The 22,101-nt window shown below is 35.6% G+C and overlaps 1 protein-coding gene, 1 long non-coding RNA gene and 1 pseudogene across 2 annotated transcripts; 1 reads left to right on the forward strand and 2 right to left on the reverse strand.

Annotated features, from left to right (window-relative positions):
- Positions 1 to 969: 969 nt before the first annotated feature.
- On the forward strand, positions 970 to 3,763 carry LOC112754192 (glucomannan 4-beta-mannosyltransferase 1-like; annotated as a pseudogene).
- On the reverse strand, positions 3,414 to 4,016 carry LOC140180044 (uncharacterized). Its single transcript, XR_011874235.1, has 2 exons — positions 3,877 to 4,016; positions 3,414 to 3,765 (listed from the first exon to the last, which is right to left on the reverse strand). It is a non-coding gene; the product is annotated as an uncharacterized lncRNA (long non-coding RNA).
- Positions 4,017 to 5,080: 1,064 nt separating this feature from the next.
- On the reverse strand, positions 5,081 to 17,584 carry LOC112754190 (histidine--tRNA ligase, chloroplastic/mitochondrial). Its single transcript, XM_025801757.3, has 11 exons — positions 16,204 to 17,584; positions 15,972 to 16,067; positions 15,660 to 15,748; positions 15,427 to 15,556; positions 15,038 to 15,130; positions 14,690 to 14,764; positions 13,642 to 13,759; positions 13,238 to 13,380; positions 7,284 to 7,412; positions 5,544 to 5,707; positions 5,081 to 5,442 (listed from the first exon to the last, which is right to left on the reverse strand). Exons 1-11 carry the CDS (start codon positions 16,543 to 16,545, stop codon positions 5,304 to 5,306), a joined length of 1,518 nt encoding a protein of 505 aa, XP_025657542.1. The 5' UTR covers positions 16,546 to 17,584; the 3' UTR covers positions 5,081 to 5,303.
- Between the last annotated feature and the right edge of the window lie 4,517 nt (positions 17,585 to 22,101).

Raw genomic sequence — 22,101 nt, forward strand, 5'->3', positions numbered from 1 at the left:
ACCGTAAGAGAGAACATAAATATAGGAGATAAAATATATATATATATCCCTTGGTGGAAAAAATGAAGATAAATAGCAGTAATGCATAAATGCATCAATATGAGGTACTACTTCAAAATCTCGGGAAATGCAGGAATCAGTTTGTAGCTTTTCAGACATTGGTACTACTTCATGAACTTGGGAAATTTCAAACTTAAGAATACTTCTATAGATTCACATTACATAGTGGAACTACGCACCAATGATCAAGCACTACCCAATTGGTCGGGGTTGGACCAATAAAGTAAATTTGAGCAGGATCATTTAGAGCGCCAGGAGATTAACGCATGGAAGTCTGTTAAATTTTGCTTGTGGTTAATCTGTTTGAGACAAATCTGCAAAGAATCAAATTAACTAAGTTTTATGTGACTAATTATACTCCTGATCACAAGAGGAACATAAAACACGGATAAAAACAGAGAGGAACATGTGAGAACACTGTTAGGCAGTATCTAAGCATAAATATAGTCACTAAAAACGACTGGATGATTCTGTTGGCATTTATCTAATACTTGCCCACAATATAACACAGTCCGTAAATTAAATAGAACACACACAGTTAATACTCTGATGAAGATTATGCACACTAAAAATCATCATGTTGGCAGTGAAAGACAAGTCCAGCTATCAATTAGCTATGTCACAACCTTGTTGGTTTCTTGACGAATGTGTCTCATAAAAGGAAGAGAACTCCTCTTAAGAGTTCACTCAATATACTACATTCTTCCACTTAAACCAAATGCTTGTCCTGATGTTGGCCCCCTGCATTTTCTTCCTATTTAAATGGTGTAAGCTCTAACACAAATCAAACCCACTTGATCATCTGCCTTCAACAAGTCACTTACCCATCTACAATTGCCTCGAGCCCCGAAGCATCCTTCTCTTTAGGCTCAATAATCATTTCCAACTCCCAAGTACGACCCCTAAACAATGAGAAACCTATTCTTTGACGAGCCAGATGGTGAGCTTCCAGAATATGCTCCAAGTAGTGCACTATGTGTGGCAATCAATACGAATCCCAGTGATAATTCCACTGTTGAAACTAGGAGTCATATTGTGCTCAATTATGTCAATCATGCTATTTATTGAAAGAGTAGGCATATTTTGATTGTCAAAGTGCTGAGGAAGAAAAAATACAATAAGTACAATTTGGATGCCATGAAGCATAGCCTTGAGAGAAGCAAAAGGTATCCAATTATAATGAGGAGGTAACCTGCATCTTATTTAGTAAACCTTGAACAGATTCAAACTTTTCCATATGTAGCATTTAATTTTACCCACAAAAATTTAGCATCTTTTAGAAAACCTTAAACAAGGGTGCTCTTTCAAAGAGTCATTATTTTAATTCAACTTCTGTGCAACAAAATACATAATTTTCAAAATTAATGATGCGGAGATATAACCATGGCAGATATCAATAAATAATATATCAAACAACTAACTGACAAAGTAAAGGATCACAGAAGTTCGATGTTTTTGCAAGAACTAGGAAGGAGTAATACTGAGATACATTACTGTTGGTAATTATTAAAAGACAAAGGTGAATTACCTCGGCCAAAACAACTCACTTTCTGCTTCCAGGTATACAAGCTTTCCATTGGAGCAGTATGTGGGCTTTCATGGCCAGCTGAGAGGTTCATATTTCAGGTTCTTGATGATTCAACAAATGAAGTCTTAAGGGTGCCTAATTAATCAACTGCACATTCATTGCTGATCCCAAGTTTGTGTGTTAAAGTTGACCTTAACAATATTTAGAAACATGCAGGAATCAGTTGAAATAGAGTATAAAAGGGGATACAGAAAGGTAATCATGTCAAGTATGAAACAAGGAGAAATCGGAATGGCTACAAGGCAGGTGCTCTAAAAGAGGGTTTCGATACAAAACATGGTGAGAATTGTGAGTTTGTAGCAATATTTGATGCAGATTTCCAACCAGATGCAGATTTTCATTGGAATAGAATTCCTTATCTTCTTGAGAATCCAAAGTTGGGATTGGTTCAAGCCAGAAGGGAATTTGGTCGGTAATTACAACATCCACATTGTTAAGCTGTCATGCCAAATCAGTAAAGCATCTGCATTCTTGGAGATTGCAGTAAATCAGAAACTCTTTTAACTTTTTCTTTTTTACTATGCATGCACAGTAAACTCAGAAGAATGTATGATGACACACCTTCAAGAGATGTCACTTGACTATACATACTCATTCTTTGGGTTCAATGGCGAGTTAAGAAGCTCAATGGACCAAATTCAGAGAATCGCCTTAGCATATCACTTTGAGCTTCTGATTTGTTCAAACTTCCTCTGTAACAAATGGGGACAGGAGATTGGCAGATACAAGCAATAATAGATGCTGGGGGATGGAAAGACCGAACTACAGTGGAAAATATGGATCCAGCAGTTAGGGCAAGCCTTAAGGGCTGGGAATTCCTCTTTGTGGGTGATGTAAAAGTGAGCTATTTATTTCTAATCTGATTCATTGATAATTTGATACTATATCATGTTTTCGGCTTTTTGCTGCTTCCTAGGTAAAAAATGAACTACCAAATACATTTAATGCATACCGATATCAGCAGCACAGTGGTCATCTGGTCCAGCTTCTCTTTAAGAAAATGAGCAAGGAAATCCTTCTTTGCAAGGTACTCAAGGGTTAAATTGTTATATCAAGAGCTAAGAAGACTTCAATTTCTCATATATAAATTATAAAATCATATACTGATTGGAACAATATGTATCATTCAGAGGGTATCACTTTTGAAGAGACTTCATCTTATCTATGCTTTCTTCTTTGTGAGGAAGATCATCGCACACTGGTCACATTCTTCTTTTACTGCATAGTTATACTATCCTGTGTGTTAATTCCAGAAGTCAGTCTCAAAAAGCAGATTGCCATATATATCCAAGCAACCATTACAATTCTAAATGCACTTTCCACCCCAAGGTAATTGATTTCTGACAGAAGTGTAGAACTTTGTGTGCTCAGTTATCTTAATTATTCTCCATTCAAATAACTATGGGACAGATCCATACATCTGCTAGTATCCTGGATACTCTTCGAGAATGTCATGTCACACCATCGAACTAAAGCAACAATTACAGGACTCTTAAAAGTGAACCGTGTCAATGAATGGGTTGCAACAGAGAAGCTTGAAAATGCCCTGAAACAAAGGAACAATACAAGGCCATCAAGTGATTCACACTTTCCATTCCGAATAATAGAAAGGTACCAGCTGTCTTGCAGTTAGTTTATCACTTTATCTAAAAGCAATCTATTCAACCGGCACAACAAATAGCCATTGTGCAATCTACAATTATCCACAGGAAAATTTAATTGAAGCATGAAAAATAAACCTAAAACTTAAGGAGAAAGAGCAACAGGAACACAACCATATTCTTTTTTTATTATTTTTCTTTTCTTGTGATACAATTTTGTACTTAAAGAAAATGTAATACATAACGTTAGAATGTAAAGTAAAGAATGCAGTGACAATATCTGATGATTACACCATAGTCCATATATTACTAACTCATGAGATTCATAATGATGGCCCTTACTTTAACCAACAGGATCAACCCACTGGAGATCATAATGGGGATGTATATGCTTCACTGTGCAATCTATGACCTGCTATTTGGACATGATCATTTCTTTGTATATTTGCTGTTGCAGGCAGGGGCTTTCTTTACAATGGGATTTGGGCAAGTGGGAACATTTGTCCGCAACTAAAGCTAGGAATAAAGATATTAAACCACCAGAGCATCAATCAGTATTATAGTTTTTCAAACTAGTGACGTCATGTCATCCATAAGCATAGAACTTATGAGAGTAGCTGTCATTACCTACCAAGTAGAACCAATCCTCATTGTACAAGAGGCACTTTATACTTATGCATACCAACCAGAATAAAGTGCCTGTAATATGCACCAGTAATATAAAGCATAAATTACTCTACTGTATGTTCAATATCATAATTAACATATACCTCAACAAGTAAAGTAGCAAACACCGTCTTGTTTCCCTTCTAAAACCAGAGCTTAGGCTCATGACCAGCAGGGACAGAGATAAGTGTTATCACACCAAAGCATTAAAAGAAAAGAAAATAAAAGAAACATAAATCTGAAATTCTTTGTCAAATTACTGGATGGTCAAGTTCCAGCACTGCATAAAAAAACATCATACCATCAACTTCTCAGAAGAGAGAACAAAGATAAACATTTCAGGCAACATGGAAAAGGGGAATCAAGATAAATATGACTACAGTGGACTACTTTCAAATTTCAAAGATAAATGAAACTGTACTAATTCAAGATAAAAGAGAAATAAATAATAATGGCACTCTACTCATATCATCCACTCATTCACAGCTGCATCTCCTCAAAAAATGCAAACATATTAAGCAGAATAGCAGAAACGTAGCAGCTTTGCTCAAACGCACATCACAACATCTTTAATTCTTTAGTACTTAGTATTTAGTTAAGATCAAAACATTTAGTACTCTGAAATAAAAAATGCATGCAGAAGAATTCACCAAAACTATCATAAAAAACTAAACCCAGCTGTATACTTTGTCATATTTGATGGAAATTGAAGATTCATTCATTCAACTGCATAAAGTTTGCATATTCTTTGCCCAATATTTTCTTCCCCACTGCAAATAAAAGATGCCTGCTACACCCCTAACCACGTCAATATCATCATAATTACATGGATCACTTTTATTGAATAAAAACGCATTCTTGAGGTAAAGGAGTATTGATTTACTAACAATGAACATCTAAGGTAAGGATAGTATGATAACTTTTAGTTGAAAGGATCTGTAAAACAAATCATCTAAATCAAGATTTCATCTGAATATTCGCCTTTGATCTATTCTTGATATGGCCTTGGATACATCTGCAATATGGGTACTCTAAAAAAAAGATAAGGAATAATCTATACTACTTTTTCAATATATAAACAAATAAAATGTGTGTATTCAAGTTTGTTTGTGATTCAATGTGTGTGTCCATGTGTAGAGAGAGAGAGGTCTGGTACATCCATACAGGTGAAGAACTTGATTCGATAAAATGTAAATATGAACAGAAATAAATGCTTTTGGAAATGAAGGAACAAAGGATAACATCATCAACAGAGTCGGGCATTTATGCATATACATACATAAACAAGTACTAAAGTTAGACTAGGGTAAAAATTAAAGGTAAAAGATACTAGCACTAACGAGACCAAAATACATAACCAAAAAAATTAACAAGAATAAAATTCTGATTTATATCAGTTCATCCAGCTTAACCTCGTACTGTTCACCAGTAGCAAGAATTTTGACACCAACCACACCCCTTTGCCACTCAGAGCTCCCCACTAATACAAGCCGCTGAGCATTATTTCGGGCAGCTCGCTTAAAAACCCTAGAATGTGAATGAGGAATTATATATCATATCAGAAGACATTATAACATGCAAGTGCACTTTAACAAGGAAAGAAAAAAAATTTAAGCATGAATTTTTACCACTTAAGAGGTTTGCTTTCCAAAACTAAGTCAACACTCTGTCCCTTTTTTCTGAGAACATGAGCAACCATAGCAGCAGAACCTTGAAGATCTTCATCCAAGGCACATACAATGTAATCCATTTGTAAGCTGAGATCCGGTAGCAGACCCTTTTCTCTAAGTAACTGTTCAAAGAGCAAGGAGGACAAGGGTATGTGTTAAAAGAAGAAGGGAAAAACAGAACAGAGGCCAAAATCAATGAGACCAATTCACATCAGAGAATAGCATTAAGTAACAAAGAAAATCAGCATAGCTGAGAAAGTAAGATATCAGTTCCCTATAATATATTGGGGAACTATAACATTGCTTGATCCATACAGAAAATCTCACCTAGAGGGATAAGGCTTATCGGTTGCTGTATTAGAGTGCCCCTATAAATTTACTGCACATGGGATGGTGTTGACTACATAAACTGAAGCATCTTAATAGATGCACACTACCTTTAACTAGGGATAAAGCCTATTACAGAATGGGAACTAAAAATGATCGGGAAAAAGAGATGACAATATAATGTAATCTAAACAAAGTATGTTTTTTCCCTTAATTTATCTTTAATCAAAGTAAAAGAAGTAAATCTTCAACTGATGCATAGTTTATTTATTATGGGCCAATTATACAAAATTATGGATCAATAAAGAGAGATGTAACCCTCAAAGTTTAAGGGAACATTTTGCCGCGAAGCTGTAAGACTTTTAATGTTGGGCTTAGATGTTAGATGGTGAAAAGGCATCAAGAAAATAAACTTATTGCGGCAGAGATAAGAATGTTGTGTTGAATGAGTAAACAACTAGACAAGGATGCATTGGAGGGTAAGTTAGTAGGGTTAGCATCAACTGTAGAGATGATGGTGAAATTCCCATCTCAGATGGTTTAGTCATCTGTGGAAAACCCGTAGAAACCCAAATAAAAAGAATAGATCAAACAGAGGGTAGCTCGGTTGTTAGGGAAGAAAGACCCAAAATTCTTCAAGTGAAACCATTGAAAAAGACAGAGTTTCATGGTTTGTTTACAGAAATGGTTTACCATAGGACATGGTGTCCCATGATCCATATAACCAACCCTACATGGTAAACCAAGACTAGGCTGTTGTTGAATATAGGAAGAGATGCAGGACAAACTTTAAAACACTTAAGAACAGCATGAATAGCAAATTGCACAAAGCTTTTCAAAAAGAACTACAGTCAGTCTAAGGAAGAGAAAGGAAATCACTCAAATTTTAAGAGAACAATTTCCAGTCAAAATAAGAAGGAAAGTAACAATATCCAGCAAAATCTGTCCGATATAAGCTGCAAAAGCATGAATTTAGTTGAAAAATTATGCATGAGTAACCGTTTTTAAATACATTATCCTCTTTGCTCCTTTTTTTTTTTATGTAATCCTCTTTGCTCTAAAAGCCTATAGGATTTCGCAAGAATCGCCAAAGAATCTCAGTACAAACCCAGTTAACTGCAAGTTGTACAACTTGGAATCAGAAACAGAATATAATTGGAGTCAAAGCTTATAAAGTCATTACATCACATCAAAAGATGTGGCTTTCTAAAGAACTATAGATAATAAATTGCATAGTTTCTCATGATTTGCTTCATGCACCTAGTCCTAAATGTAAAATAAAGTGTCAAAGACGAAGGCAGCAAGTAATTTATAAAAATGCAAAACATCATGATTTTCCCATTTTTCCTACTACTTAAAAGTTAGACTTACTTCCACTACAACTGCATCACCAAATCCAAAACCACAGGCAGGAATGTCATCAGCACCAAAAGTTGAGAACAAATGATCATAACGACCACCACCACAAATAGCTCGCAGCTTTCCTTCTCGATCAAAACCCTACTGAAGAAATTAATCGTTTAAACAATGGAAGATAAAACAGCCAATATGTGCCTTGGCTATAAACAAACATATTAACATAATATTTAGAACCAATACAATAATAATGTATCAACAAAACTATCACTTCCTATTAATGTGTAACCTTAGAAACACAACTGATATGCTATGGCACAACTGTACTTCATGAAACATATAACGGGGAGTCAGGGACAAATGTAACTTCATTGCAGCAATACATAGCTAGTAAACCTATGGTGTGCCTTCAAACATTAGAAACCTAACTGTTTCATTTTCCATGTTCTTTTTCTACTTTTCAATATAAAATGAAGAAATCATCAAAAAGAAAACATAGAGGGCAACGATAGGATTCCGCATTTGCATTTTATCTTGTTGGATATCATGATGATATCACATTATCACTAAGGATCTTACATGCTACAGTGACTTGCTCCAAGAATTTGCACATATCATGCTCTTTGCCTCCATGCCACATGAGTATAAATGAATTAAAATTATCTCAGGAAGAACTGAAAAGAATTCTTTTAATGTCTAAGTTTAAGCCAATGAGAAAAATATTTAAACCAAGAAAATGGTTTTAATCGCATTCCAGCCATTATTTGCCAAACTGTATATAATATGCCATTATACATGAATAGTATATATTTCAAAACACAAGTCATACTTTCATCAATATCCGAATTAATCTTCAACACAGTTGTCACAGAACTAGGTCTTTATCTAAAGAGAGAAAGCATTTATTTATGCAAGGGAGAAGTGATATACGTACAGGAAATTAGACCAAGAAGGTCACTGAATAAAATTAACCATATGTATTGCAGACATTAAACATCTGATTAGTATTGTTGAATATCAGATTAGATCTGTTTTGATATAGTTTCCGTCTTTAGATATCTGATTCTTTTGGATCTCCTAGTATTAAGGGATTTTATTTCTGAACCTATATATATATATATATATATATATATATATATTGACGCTGAGAGATGATTCTCTCAAGGAATTCATCCAAAACACAATCCTTGTCTCACTCCATTCGTATATTTCAAGTTGGTATCAGAGCGGGTTCCGACCCGGCTCTGGTTTCTATTTGTTTTTTTTTCTTCTTTTCCGGCTGCAATCTCTCAGTCGTGTTCCCTTTTCCCACCAGCTGACACTATCAGCTGTCTCTTCGTCAGAAACTCTTTTTCCGGCCACAACCTTGTCAAACATCAAACCCACTCCGAAGCAACCCCAGAATCAGAACCGGAAAGCCAAGTTCGGCCTGTCCCCAAAATTTCTCCGCTGCCCAGGCTTTTACCGGCCCTCATTTCCCTTCTGCAGGTGTTTTCCGGCCGTTTCTGAGTGTCTGCCATCATGTCTTCTGAGGTAACCCCCGACACCAACTCCAATGGTGGTAAACCGGTTGTTCTAACATCTGTCGTTTCTGGAACCGCTACAATGACCTCTGAAAAATTGATGGGTGCCAAAAATTACCTTTCTTGGGCTGATTCTGTGGAACTTTGGTTCATGGGCCAAGGCTATGAAGACCACCTTACTAAATCTGTTGATGATGTTTGCGCCGCTGACAAAACCACTTGGAAGAAGATTGATGCCCAGCTATGTAACCTTATGTGGCAGACCATTGATCCACCGAAGCTAACTATGTTTCGGGCTTACAAAACTTGTAAAAAGGTGTGGAATCGTGCTAAAGCTTTATACACTAATGACATTGCAAGACTTTACCATGTTGCTAAGAAGCTGTGTAGTTTACAGCTTCAAGGAACTAATATGGAATCTTATGTTGGAGCTGTGGAAGCTGTCAAGGAGGAGTTTTCGACTCTCCTTTCCTATGTGTCTAATGCTGATGACCATCATGCTCAACAGGGAAAGCTGTTTTTGGTACTTACGTTACTTGGGTTGCCAGCTGAACTTGAATCTCTTCGGCAACAAATATTGGGCACCTCACCCGTTCCTTCCCTTCAAGACGTATTTGCACGACTCTTGCAATCCGGCCCCTCTCTTGAGACCCATACTTTCGACCAAACTGCATTGGCATCCCAATCTTCTTCTCAAGTGTCCTTTCAAGTGCCCACTCGCGGCGGCCGTGGGGGTCGTGGTAATCGTACTCGCCTTAGTTGTACCCATTGCCATAGGATTGGTCATACTCAAGATAAATGTTATGCTCTCCATGGTCGTCCTACCAAGGTAGCTAATGTTGTCCAAACTAATGAGCCATCTGACGTTCACTCCGCCGCACAACCACAAGGGATATTTGTCTCTGGCAATGATTATGATGAGTTTCTCAAGTACCAAGCTTCAAAGCAGGCATCTACTCCCGTTGCTTCGGTGGCCCACTCTGGTAATTCTGTTGCTTGTATCTCTCATTCCTCTTCTCTTGGACCATGGGTCCTTGACTTAGGTGCTTCTGATCACATTTCTGGTACTTCTTCTGTCCTCTCTAAACTTGAACACCCTGCATTTCTTCCTTCTATCACTTTGGCTGATGGTTTTCTGGTACTTCTTCTGTCCTCTCTAAACTTGAACACCCTGCATTTCTTCCTTCTATCACTTTGGCTGATGGTTCTAAAATTGGTGTTAAGGGAATAGGTCAAGCTACTCCTCTTCCTACATTACCTTTGAAATCTGTTCTTTACATGCCCAATTGTCCTTTCAATTTGATTTCTATTAGCCAACTTACTCGTTCTCTCAATTGTTCGGTTACCTTTTTGCTGACTCCGTCATTGTGCAGGATCGAGGGACGGGACAGACGATTGGTACAGGATGTGAGTCTCAAGGACTATATCGGCTTGCCTTACCCACTACTACTGTATCTTCTGTTGCTGTTGTTGAGTCTCCGAACGTGGTCCATTGTCGCCTGGGACATCCCAGCCTCTCGAAGTTACAAGCTATGGTCCCGAGTTTATCTCGTCTTACTACCTTAGAGTGTCAAACTTGTCATTTAGGTAAACATGTTCGTAGTTCTTTTTCAAGTCGTGTCAATACACGGGCTGCGTCTCCCTTTTCTGTTATTCATTCTGATGTATGGGGACCTAGTCGGGTTACTTCTCATTCTGGTTTTCGTTATTTTGTCACCTTTATTGATGACTTTTCTCGTTGCACTTGGTTATATTTAATGAAGGACAGATTTGAATTATTTGTACATTTCAGTCTTTCTGTTCTGAAATTCAAAACCAATTCAAAACTTCAATTAAAATTTTACGAAGTGATAATGCTCGTGAGTATTTTTCAGCACCCTTTTCGTCTTACTTGTCCTCCCAAGGCATTCTACATCAGTCATCTTGTCCTCATACCCCTCAACAGAATGGTGTGGCTGAGCGTAAACATCGTCACTTGATTGAAACTGCTCGCACTCTTCTTCTCCATACTCATGTTCCCCTTAAGTTTTGGGGTGATGCTGTTCTGACTGCATGTTATTTAATTAATCGTATGCCTTCTTCTGTTTTGCAAAATCAAGTTCCTCATTCCATTTTATTTCCTCATGAGCACATTTTTTCTCTTCCACTACGAGTCTTTGGTTGTACTTGTTTCATCCATGATCTTAACCCAAGCAAAGACAAGTTAACTGCTCGCTCTATCAAATGTGTTTTCTTAGGGTACACTCGATTTCAAAAGGGTTATCGTTGTTATTCTCCAGCTCTTAATCGTTTCTTCGTGTTTGCCGATGTCACTTTTCTTGAGAATACCCCTTTTTTCTCTGCACCCGACATCACTTCACCTTCCATTACGGAGGTGCTTCCTGTTCCTTACTTAGATGGGCCTCCTATTCCCACAAAGCCTCTCCAGGTTTATCATCGCCGCCCACGGCCTGCAGTCCAAGATAACTCATCTCCTGAACCCGTGGTTGAACCGTCCTTGAATCCTTCTTCGGGAGTTAGCAGTAGTCCTCCTATTGCTCTCAGACAAGGTACTCGTTCCACCCGTAATCCTAATCCTATTTATAATTTTCTTAGTTACCATCGTTTATCATCTTCGCACTATGCCTTTACCTCCTCTTTGTCTTCTATTTCTATACCCAAAACAACAGTAGAAGCTCTTTCACATCCAGGGTGGCGCCAGGCTATGATTGAGGAGATGTCTGCCTTACATTCTACTGGTACTTGGGATCTTGTTCCATTGCCACCGGGCAAATCTACTGTGGGTTGTCGTTGGATCTATACTATTAAGGTCGGCTCAGACGGAACCATTGATCGATTAAAAGCCCGCCTTGTGGCTAAGGGCTACACTCAAATCTTTGGTTTGGACTATGGTGATACCTTCTCTCCTGTTGCGAAGATGGCCTTTGTTCGTCTTTTTCTTTCTATGGCTGCCATTCGCCATTGGCCTCTTCATCAACTTGATATTAAAAATGCTTTCTTACATGGTGATCTCGAGGAAGAAGTATACATGGAGCAACCTCCGGGGTTTGTTGCTCAGGGGGAGTCTTCCGGCTTAGTATGTCATTTACGCCGATCTTTATATGGCTTGAAACAATCCCCTCAAGCTTGGTTTGGTCGCTTTAGTGCTGTTATTTCTAAATTTGGCATGATTCAAAGTGAAGCAGATCATTCAGTTTTCTTCCGTCATTCTTCCTCCATGACCTCCATATATCTGGTTGTTTATGTGGATGATATTGTCATTACTGGAGATGATCATGAGGGAATCACTCAGTTAAAACAGCACTTGTTTGATCACTTTCAAACTAAGGATATGGGGAAGTTAAAATATTTCCTAGGAATTGAAGTGGCACAATCTAATGCTGGGATCTGTATCTCACAGAGAAAATATGCTTTGGATATTCTTGAAGAAACTGGAATGTTGGATTCTAGACATGTAGATACACCAATGGATCCCAACACAAAACTTAGTCCAGATCAAGGAGAACCTCTTGCAGATCCTGGTAGATATCGCAGATTAATTGGCCGATTGAATTATTTGACAGTCACTCGGCCAGATATTTCATTTGCCACAAGTATCCTAAGTCAGTTTCTTGACTCCCCATGCGATATTGGGACGCAGCTGTTAGAGTCCTTAGATATATCAAAGGTGCTCCAGGAAAAGGTTTGTTGTATGAAGATAAAAGACATAACCAGATTGTTGGGTATACTGATGCAGATTGGGCAGGATCTCCATCTGATAGACGTTCTACATCTGGTTATTGTGTTTTTATTGGTGGAAACTTGATATCTTGGAAGAGTAAGAAGCAAAATGTTGTAGCAAGATCTAGTGCGGAAGCTTAATATAGAGCTATGGCACTTGCCACATGTGAACTTATATGGTTGAAGCAATTAGTTAAGGAACTTAAGTTTTGTGAGCCGAGTAAGATGGAACTGGTGTGCGATAATCAAGCTGCCTTACATATTGCTTCCAACCCTGTGTTTCATGAACGGACCAAGCACATAGAGATTGATTGCCATTTCATAAGGGAGAAGTTGCAAAGTGGGGAAATAGTAACGGCCTTTGTCAACTCCAACGATCAACTTGCAGATATTTTCACCAAAGCTCTCCGGGGTCCTCGGATACAATACATATGTAACAAGCTTGGTGCATATGATTTATATGCTCCAGCTTGAGGGGGAGTGTTGAATATCAGATTAGATCTGTTTTGATATAGTTTCCGTCTTTAGATATCTGATTCTGTTGGATCTCCTAGTATTAAGGGATCTGATTCTATCATATCTCCTAGTATTAAGGGATTTTATTTCTGTACCTATGTATATATATATATTGACGCTGAGAGATGATTCTCTCAAGGAATTCATCCAAAACACAATCCTTGTCTCAATTCGTATATTTCAATACTATTAACCATGAAAAATTCTAACCTCGAATACAATGCCAGTGTAGTAAGCTAGGCCTCGAACAACTGATGCATCAAATTGAATCCATTCAGAGTAACCAAATTTTTCAGCAAGTGAAAACAACTGTTTCAGATCAGCAATTGCTTCCCCACTGCTTCCAAGCTTCTCTGAGCACAGCCAAATTTAGGTTTCATATCAGTGAACCTTTTGGAGCCATAGATAGGCTTCAAGAAAAAGTAACCAATGAAAGACATTCTCCAAGAACAAAAACTTTTTTGAATTAAGCATATGCCATAAGCTAGAAAATGAATCATTGTGCTTCCAAATGATATATTGAACATATAATTTCATTGACTAGAAACATAATTTCCAGGAAATTTCAAAAACTATTAAAAAGTTTTAGAACAAATTAACTGTAAAAGTTGAACCTTCTAACTCTGTCAATGACTTTACAGAAAGGACTTGCAAAAGCTCCTGGACAGCCTCTTGTGATACACCAGCGGCCATCAACTCTTTCTTTACCTCATCAACTGGAATTTTCTCGATCTATAAAAAATAAAAAGCAGTGAATTTATTTCAAATTATAAACAAGTTGGCAAGGCAAAATGCCAGAATATGAAACTTCTGTCACCCCAAAGACAGGTGAATTAGAAGTACATAAAAGCATATGGATCAGAGAGAGATAGAAGAGCAGAGCAGAGGATGCAGACACCATCAGAAGCCTAGACACAAAATTCCCAATTGATGACACTTTAAGCATCACAATATAATAAATTCAACATTCAAGGGAATCCAAAAATGTTATTATGAATGACTTCATTCAAATCTTATTTACAACTTTGGAATGATATTGGGGGAGTGGTATATTAATTTACACCCACACATGCATATATATATATACTAAGTTACATTATTTGCTTTTTCTCTCTTTCTCTTATCATGGTTTTATTGTCAGGATGAATATCTTTAAATTAGTCTGTTTGTGAGTCTCATGATAGATGGCCTATAATAGAGTGAGCCATTGTGCTTCTTGAGACTAGGAGTTAAAAGATAAATCATGTTGCAACTCTTTGATAGAGGGAATCAGCACAGGCATAGCTTTTCTTACTTTACATTCTGAAAAACATAGTTTATGCAACACAGGTTGCCGAAACAAAAAAATTGACTGGTGGCCACCTAGAAGATAGAAGTAAATAAATGAATAAATAAATAAAAAAAGATAAAAATAAGGGATTGCTGTAGAAATTTGGTTATGCTGGTGTTGACTTAAGCCATTGGAATCATCATTTGCATATTGAACTTATTCTTAGATAAGGGTGAATCATAAGCATCCCCATATCATTATTCCAACTAATATAACATTATGTTGCTTGACATTTACAAAGTATAAGAACAAAGACAAGCCATTATATCTTCAACCACCATCAATTGAAAAAATAAAATCATGCAAAAATAGCAAAAAGTTGCACAACTCACTTTGTCAATAATGACGCAGACCTTGCCAAATAAACTCTCAGGTATGGAATAACACTTCAATACTTCCTGTAGAACCTGGAAAGCATTGAAATAAATAACAGTGTAAGACGACCACGAAACCGAGACAACACCTAGAATCACATGAATATGTAAGAACATAAGAACCAAACACTTCTTATTGAAGACTGCAACTACCTACAAATCTGTAAGATATTAAAGAAGTGCAGCACAAGTAGAAATACGAAAGGAAAAATCGGTAGATCAAAGAAGAAGAAGTGCAGCACAAGTAGAAATACCAAAGGAAAAATAGGTAGATCATCAATATATGGGAAAAGTAAAACTTTGAACCTTTCGGCTGGAAACTTTAAACCCGACATCGGAGTCTTTAATTCCTATTCGCTTGAATAAAGAGACGATAGACGATATAAGCTCTGCTTCAGCCTACAATATATATTAAAAAAAAAAAAGCTGACAAGAAAGCATATTAAAACTATCACAATTCAATGCATTCAACAATATTGTCAGCACAGTAATTCAAAAGTATAAGGTATACAAATGAGAACCAAGCATGAACATCCACCAAGCCATGTCTAATAGACAATATAAATAACCAAGAAAACAAAAAGCTCATGACTTTATTACAAGGAACATTCAGACAGTTTCATTATATGATGAAATAGTTCCTGCTGAATCAGACTGAGTTCCATGCTCAAGTGTGTGTAACATTTAGCACATACCATAACACCAGGAACACCAATGATGTCCATATTCCACTGGTAATGCTCACGACGGCGCCCCCTTGTCATTCTCTCATACCGCCAACATTGTCCAACAGTGAACCACTTCAATGGCAGTGGTACAGACTTGCTGGGAAGAAAAAGCACTAACATAAGGATGAGAATTTGACATCCACATGCAAAATCCACTATAGCTATACCGGTCAAATTGAAATATCAAAATTAAAATTTACCCTTTCTGTATCACCAGCCTTGCCAAAGACGGAGTAAGTTCTGGCCTCAGTGCAACACGACGATTACCCCGGTCTTCAAAACAATAAAGCTGCACAAACGAAAAGGTATAGATTACATTTTCGTATTCCTCCAAAACTTGTCGTTGCACTTTCCTTCTCTTCTATCTTAATTTATAATTTATGATTTCCTATATTCACAAATGATATTTCCTAACCACACTACAAGCATGCTGTTTCAGTGCAATTTCCGTCAAAGTACAATCCAGAGCACCATACGGAGACACTGACACATACCTAAAGCAAAAGAGTTACCTGGTCCTTAATCTCCTCCCCTGCTTTCCTAGTGAACAATGCCTCATTCTCAAGAACAGGAAAATCAACCTCCTCAAATCCATATAACCGCGAAACCTAATCCATCCAAATAGATAAATAAATTCCATAATCTGAAGCTAAACACTAGAACCAAATCGAATCATAAACAGGCATATGCATAAAGTAGTATTGAAGCTTTTCAAGTAAATTCAAGTGAAAAATCAAATAAAACCTCTTTGAAATTGTTGAAGAGCCAGTTGCGCAAGCGCATTTCCTCGGGGGGGAAATCACGCGTCCCCTTGGGAGGGTTCACGTCGATCCTCTGCACCTCTCCAGCGACTATAGGACCGGGAGATAAAGCTCCAGACCTTCCGCCACCGCCGCTCTGAGACTCGGTCTCCGCCGCCGGCGAGAGTGAAGAGTGGATTCTGGCGGCGGTGAACTTGATTCCATTGAAGGAGAGCAGTGAAGTAGAGAGCTGGTAGGTGAAGGAACGGAAGAGAGGGTTGAAGTAGGAGTTGAAGCGTGGCTGAAGGATGAGGTACGAGCACGACGAAAATGGAGTTGCAGGCATGGCTGCTGGCTTCTTGGCGGAAGAGACAGCACACACACGCTCTTTCTAGTTTCCTACATAGGCGGATAACGGTTTAGTGGGCTTCTTGGGCCCTCATGTAATTTGCGCCAAATCTTCCAAATTCAGTAAATTAGGCCCAAGTTGGGCCTCAAATGGCATTGTCAGAAAGAAAAGTAGAAAACAAAATCAAAACAAAAAAAAAAAATCTGACCCAAAAAAGAAAGAAAAAAAATTCAATACCAAAAATAAAAAGGAAACAAATAAAAAAAGGAACAAAACTAGAGTATAAAAAATATTATGAGAAATATTAAGGGGTGAACACTTTTTATTAAGAGTTTAATTTTGATTGACTGAAAGTGTAAAACTTTTTACATCGTCGTCCAATTGTATCCGTTCTTTTGAACCATCATTTATGTTATGCGGTTAATGGAAAAAAGTAGTTATTTTTGCTAACATGTAGTTACGTAATTCAATGCATATGTAAATTTTTTTATTAATATTAGACAACATTTTTAGCTAATGTTATTTTAATACTATTAAGATTTATGTTTTAGAATTTAGTATTTAAAGTATAAAGTATTGGCTAAAAATAATAAATTTTGACAAACATGTAGTATTGTTTTAAAAAATAAAAAAGAATTAAAAGAAACAAAAAAATAAAACAAAAATACTTATTCCCTTGTCATTTTCTGCATTGTTATCAAATTTCACTCTATTTCTAAAAAAAGACTCAATTTTATAAACCCTAAACCATAATTAGTGAAAAATAACTCTAATTACTAAAATACAAAATTTGTTTCTCATACTATTTCAATTGATCAAACTCGCATTTAGTTGAGGCAACAATATCTTTCAAACAAACAAGCAAGTTCATTTGGATAGGACAGGGAAGCACATGGTAGTGCTACATCTGGTTTGGATAGGTGAATACACCATCCAAGGGAATAGGAAAAGGGTGGAGGAAAACATGATGACTACAAGTCTACAACCATTTTAGAAACAGAAAAACAACAACACAGGGATTATAACTATTTCTATTAGCATCAGTTATTAGCAGTTACAATCTTATACAGACTTACTTCCAGCACAACATGAGCTGCATGGTGGCACAGAAACGTGCCACCTTCTGACAAGTGTCAACCAATCACAATCTGTTTTCGATTATTCAATTATTTGTTTATAAGTCTCTTTAGACAAACTGTAACTACCTCTTTTAATGAGGATTTTTTTTTTTGGCTAAAATTCGAATTAAAAATTTTATCGAATAAAACGAAGCATGAATAGCTACTGAATATATTGGTAAATTAGTAAAAAAGAAGAATGTATTACGGTTTAACATCGGAATTTATTAGTTACTTTATCTCGGTACCAATTTTATCATTTTAATAAAATTCTCATGTGATTTTCATACCCAAATTTAACTTCTTAATACTCAAGACACAACTATTGAAACAACTTGTATACATTCTATTACGAATTTATTTTTAATATATTGTCAATTATAAAAAAATTATATATAATTACGTAATAAAAATGATTATTATTCATATTTACATGGAGTAAACTCTTTTGTTATTAATTAAATATAAAGGAGCAAAGGCAAGGCAAGGCATGCATCATGGCACACATAGGAATGGATGTGACGCATCTAGACTACAAAGACTCAAAGAAACTGACCCATGTTACACATTTTTTGTTGGATGCAAAAGGCATAGAATCCGATAAAAAACAGCCTTGTGTTTATTATATCTCAATCACTAAACATAATTCAACACGGTTTTGCTCTTAGTGTCGTTTGGTCCATTACCATTTTACAAATTACAATACAAATTTAATGCATATTCTTATTAATGTGAAACTACCCAACACTACTAGTGCTGCTAACCCCCTGTTGGTTGTCTTTCTGGACAAATTTTACTTGTATGTCATCCATCATCTCATGTGCGACACCACTAGTAGTCTTGTTTATTTGGTTTTGTTCCTCCCAAATGGGTCTTTCTTATACTTTGTATTTTTATTCTTTTAAGTTTTCAGATGTAGACAATTTTTCATCAACATATTATTATTATTATTATTATTATTATTATTATTATTAGTTGAAATTATAAGGTGTTCATTAATAATTCAGATGAAGATCTTTTATTAATATGTAGGCATTGCACTTACCATATTTCTAAAAAAACAATGAAGAAAAATTGTTACACTATAAATACTTGAGAGTTGAGAATGGATCTTTTTAATTTTTTTTTTTCAATTGTTTTGTCAAGTATGATTTTTTATTATTCAACATCTTCTCTCATATTTTTTTTTGTCCCACTTAAAGAATGTATGATAAAAAAAAAACTATAAAATAACAATTGAGAGAAAAAATTAAAAAAGTCCATTTTCAAAACATTCTTCCTACTAATGGAATTAGTATAATGTAATAGTGGGTCAATGAAAAAAATATCTTAAGATGAGAGTTTCATAAGAGATTTTAAGTTTTTTCACAGTTAATACCAATCTATAATTTTAGGAAAAAAAAATTGTTTTCAACCCATAATTGGTCAACAAATAATAACAAAACAGAAAAAAAAATGTTAATTGATCTATTTGCATAAAAAAAAAATGGATTCTCATACCAATATTTTGTGTTAATGATGTCCATAAAAAATTTAGGAGTAAATATCCTCTTAAACCATTGTAACCCTTAGTTAAAGAGATGGAGGTTAAAGGAGTAAAACTACACTTAATAATTTTGTGATGAAATTATGGTGTGAATAAATAAGATTGATTGAGTCATTTTTTTGTTCCATTAGAAATTAGATAGAAAGTGATACAGAATGTAATTGAGAGTAAGATAAAAAATCAAAAAAAGGGACTCATTTACCCCACTTTAATTTCTTAATATAACAGTTAAGAGAATTACTTTACCTCTTCTGAACTAATGCAAGTTTCTCAAAGAAACTCAAAAAAATTTTCATTCATCAAAATCAATTCAGAAAGAGTATCAAGGAATCTTTAAATAGACTCTTCACAGATCAACTTAAGAATGAGCTAAATCTTTTTAGATATTTAATTTGAATTTAAATTTCTAAAGATAATTTAATTTAAATCAAATTTGATCTTTATTAGATTAGATTAGGTTTGATTTAAATTTAAACTTTTTAAAAATACTACTGAACAAATCATAACTAAATCAAATCTTCTAATAAATCCTAACAACAAAACAACTAAGCATAGACTAAAAAATCCTCATTAAAAGGTAGAGTAATTTTTTCTATGTAATTTTAATTTATCCCAAACTATGACATATACAAATAAGGTAAAATGATTCTTTTGTATTTAATTTTAATTTATTTTTTATTTATCTATTCATTTTTTTATCATTTAGTATAAGATCTCAAGTTTTTAGATTCTATGTTTATTTTTTCTATATTCTAACAAAAAAAAAATTATTGTTACATCTTCATCATTCTTGCGTTACGTTTATGTTCTTGAAAAAAAAAAGGGTTGTGTAATCTAAAAAAAAAAAGAAAAAAAAGAAAAAGAAAAAAAATAATCTTTTTCTTCTTTCTATTTGTTTTTTTCTTATACTATCTTTTTCAACCAGAAGATTTAAAAATGAATATTTTTTAAAAAAGGAAGAGTAATACATGCTTCAGAGATGTTCATGATATGATAAGTGTAAGTATTATTTAGTAGTTATTAGTTTATATTATTAAGTGTTAGAATATTTTATTTAATTTTATACATTTTGATTTTATTTAGTTAGCAAAATAGACTTTTATGTTATTAGGTATAGGTTTTTTATTTTTAACTTAATATGAGGTGTATAAATACCTCTTAAAGTAGAGATAAGTCTCAAAGTAGTCCCTGAAGTTGCACTTGAGCCTCGAAGTAATTTCTGAAGTTAATAATTCCTGAAATTTGTCCCTGAAATTGCACTCCAAGACTCATAGTAGTCCTTGAAATAATTTTCGTCCATCCTTACTACCGGAAAACTGAGCTGGACTAAAACGACGTCGTTTTGTATTTATTAAAAAAAAAACTAATCCTTATCTTCACCAATTCTCTTTTTCATTCTTCTTCTTCTTCTTCTTCAATTTCATAGTAGCAACAAGAACAACATCATCAGAACCAACAAAAATCACAGAGTTAAAAAAACTAACAATTACAAAAAATCACAAAAAAACCAACAACAATTAGAAAAGATCAATTAACCTAAATAATAAGCATCAATCACAAAAAAAAGCAACAATTACAGAATCAAAAACAACAAAAAATCAACCTTGGAAACTACATTAAAATACAGTCATCAGTAGCAATAATCATCCAAAATATTAAACAATAATAATTAAATAACTAAAAAAAAAACTCACCTTTGCCGCAGAGAAGAGAAGAAGAATGCAGAGGGAGACAAAGAGAAGAACAGAGAGCAGACGGCAACAAGTAGAGAGGGGGCTGTCAGTCAGGACAATGGAGAGCGCTTGGAGCTGACCGTGAGAGACATTCTGTTTGTGGCCTGGAGCGCCTGCCTCGTTGTGGAGCTGTTGGTGGGCTTTAGAGTCGCCGGCGAGTGCGGCGGGCTCGAGAGCGATGACGGTGGCGACGGAGGGTTGGGGTGGTTGACAGAGTGCTTGAAAATAGTGGGAGTGTGAAATCTGGACGGCGAAGTCGAAGAGCACTTGGATCTCGTGGTGGTGCGGAGAAGCAGATTGGGAGCGTGAGAAAAGGGGAAGGGGAAAGGGTAGGTTAGGGAGGGGCGATCGGCGCGGCACCGAAATGGAGGCCGGCGACAAAGAGGATTGAGGAAAACTTGCTTGTGAGTGAGAGAAGGGGAAGGGGAAAGGGTAGGTTGGAGAAGGGGAAGAGTTGAGGAAGGGAAAGGGAGGGGAATGGGAGGGGTTTAACGTGTTTTTATTTTTTTTCTTTCTTTTTTTTAATAAACATAAAACTACGTCGTTTCCAATATTTTTTTTTGTTTTTTTTTGTTTTACTTCTCAAAACGACATCGTTTTAAGATTCTGAAGAACGGAAAATTCTTCAAGGACTATTATGAGTCCCGGAGTGCAATTTCAGGAACGAATTTGAGGAATTATTAACTTTAGGGATTACTTTGAGGCTCGAGTGCAACTTCAGAGACTACTTTGAGGCTTATCTCCTTAAAGTATGGTAGTGATCAAACATAAATGAGAGATATGAAAATACACTTTTTGGTTTCATGTTAAAACTATAGTGTAGATGACGAACGGTTTTCTTGCTAGTAAAGAATTCACAAAAGTAATCATGTTGCAAGTATAGTTTCTAAAATAACAATAATCCTTTCGTACAAAAACTTGTTTGTCACTAAAGCAAACCCAATAAAAATTAAACCGAAGTATTTAAATCTCAGGTCATCTCTCAAGGAATTACAGAGAGGTGTATTTATTGTTGGTTATGGAAAAATATATTTTTGGATTTTTGAAAGGTTGAACAAGGAATGTAAATGATAAGAATTTAAATTAATAATTAAGAAAAACTCTTGGCAAGGTATGAGAACTGGACATCCTATCCTAGTTTTCCTTATCAATTGTA

This window comes from Arachis hypogaea, chromosome 16 (genome assembly GCF_003086295.3).
Source record: "Arachis hypogaea cultivar Tifrunner chromosome 16, arahy.Tifrunner.gnm2.J5K5, whole genome shotgun sequence".
Lineage (NCBI taxonomy): Eukaryota > Viridiplantae > Streptophyta > Magnoliopsida > Fabales > Fabaceae > Arachis > Arachis hypogaea.

Excerpts from the sequence above, each read along its gene's own strand:
- LOC112754190 (XM_025801757.3), bottom strand. The coding sequence starts at position 16,545 with ATGCCTGCAACTCCATTTTCGTCGTGCTCGTACCTCATCCTTCAGCCA. Across the intron at positions 15,749-15,971 it reads GGGAGGAGATTAAGGACCAG|CTTTATTGTTTTGAAGACCG; the intron begins GTAACTCTTTTG and ends TCGTTTGTGCAG. Across the intron at positions 15,557-15,659 it reads AGGCTGGTGATACAGAAAGG|CAAGTCTGTACCACTGCCAT; the intron begins GTAAATTTTAAT and ends TTTTCTTCCCAG.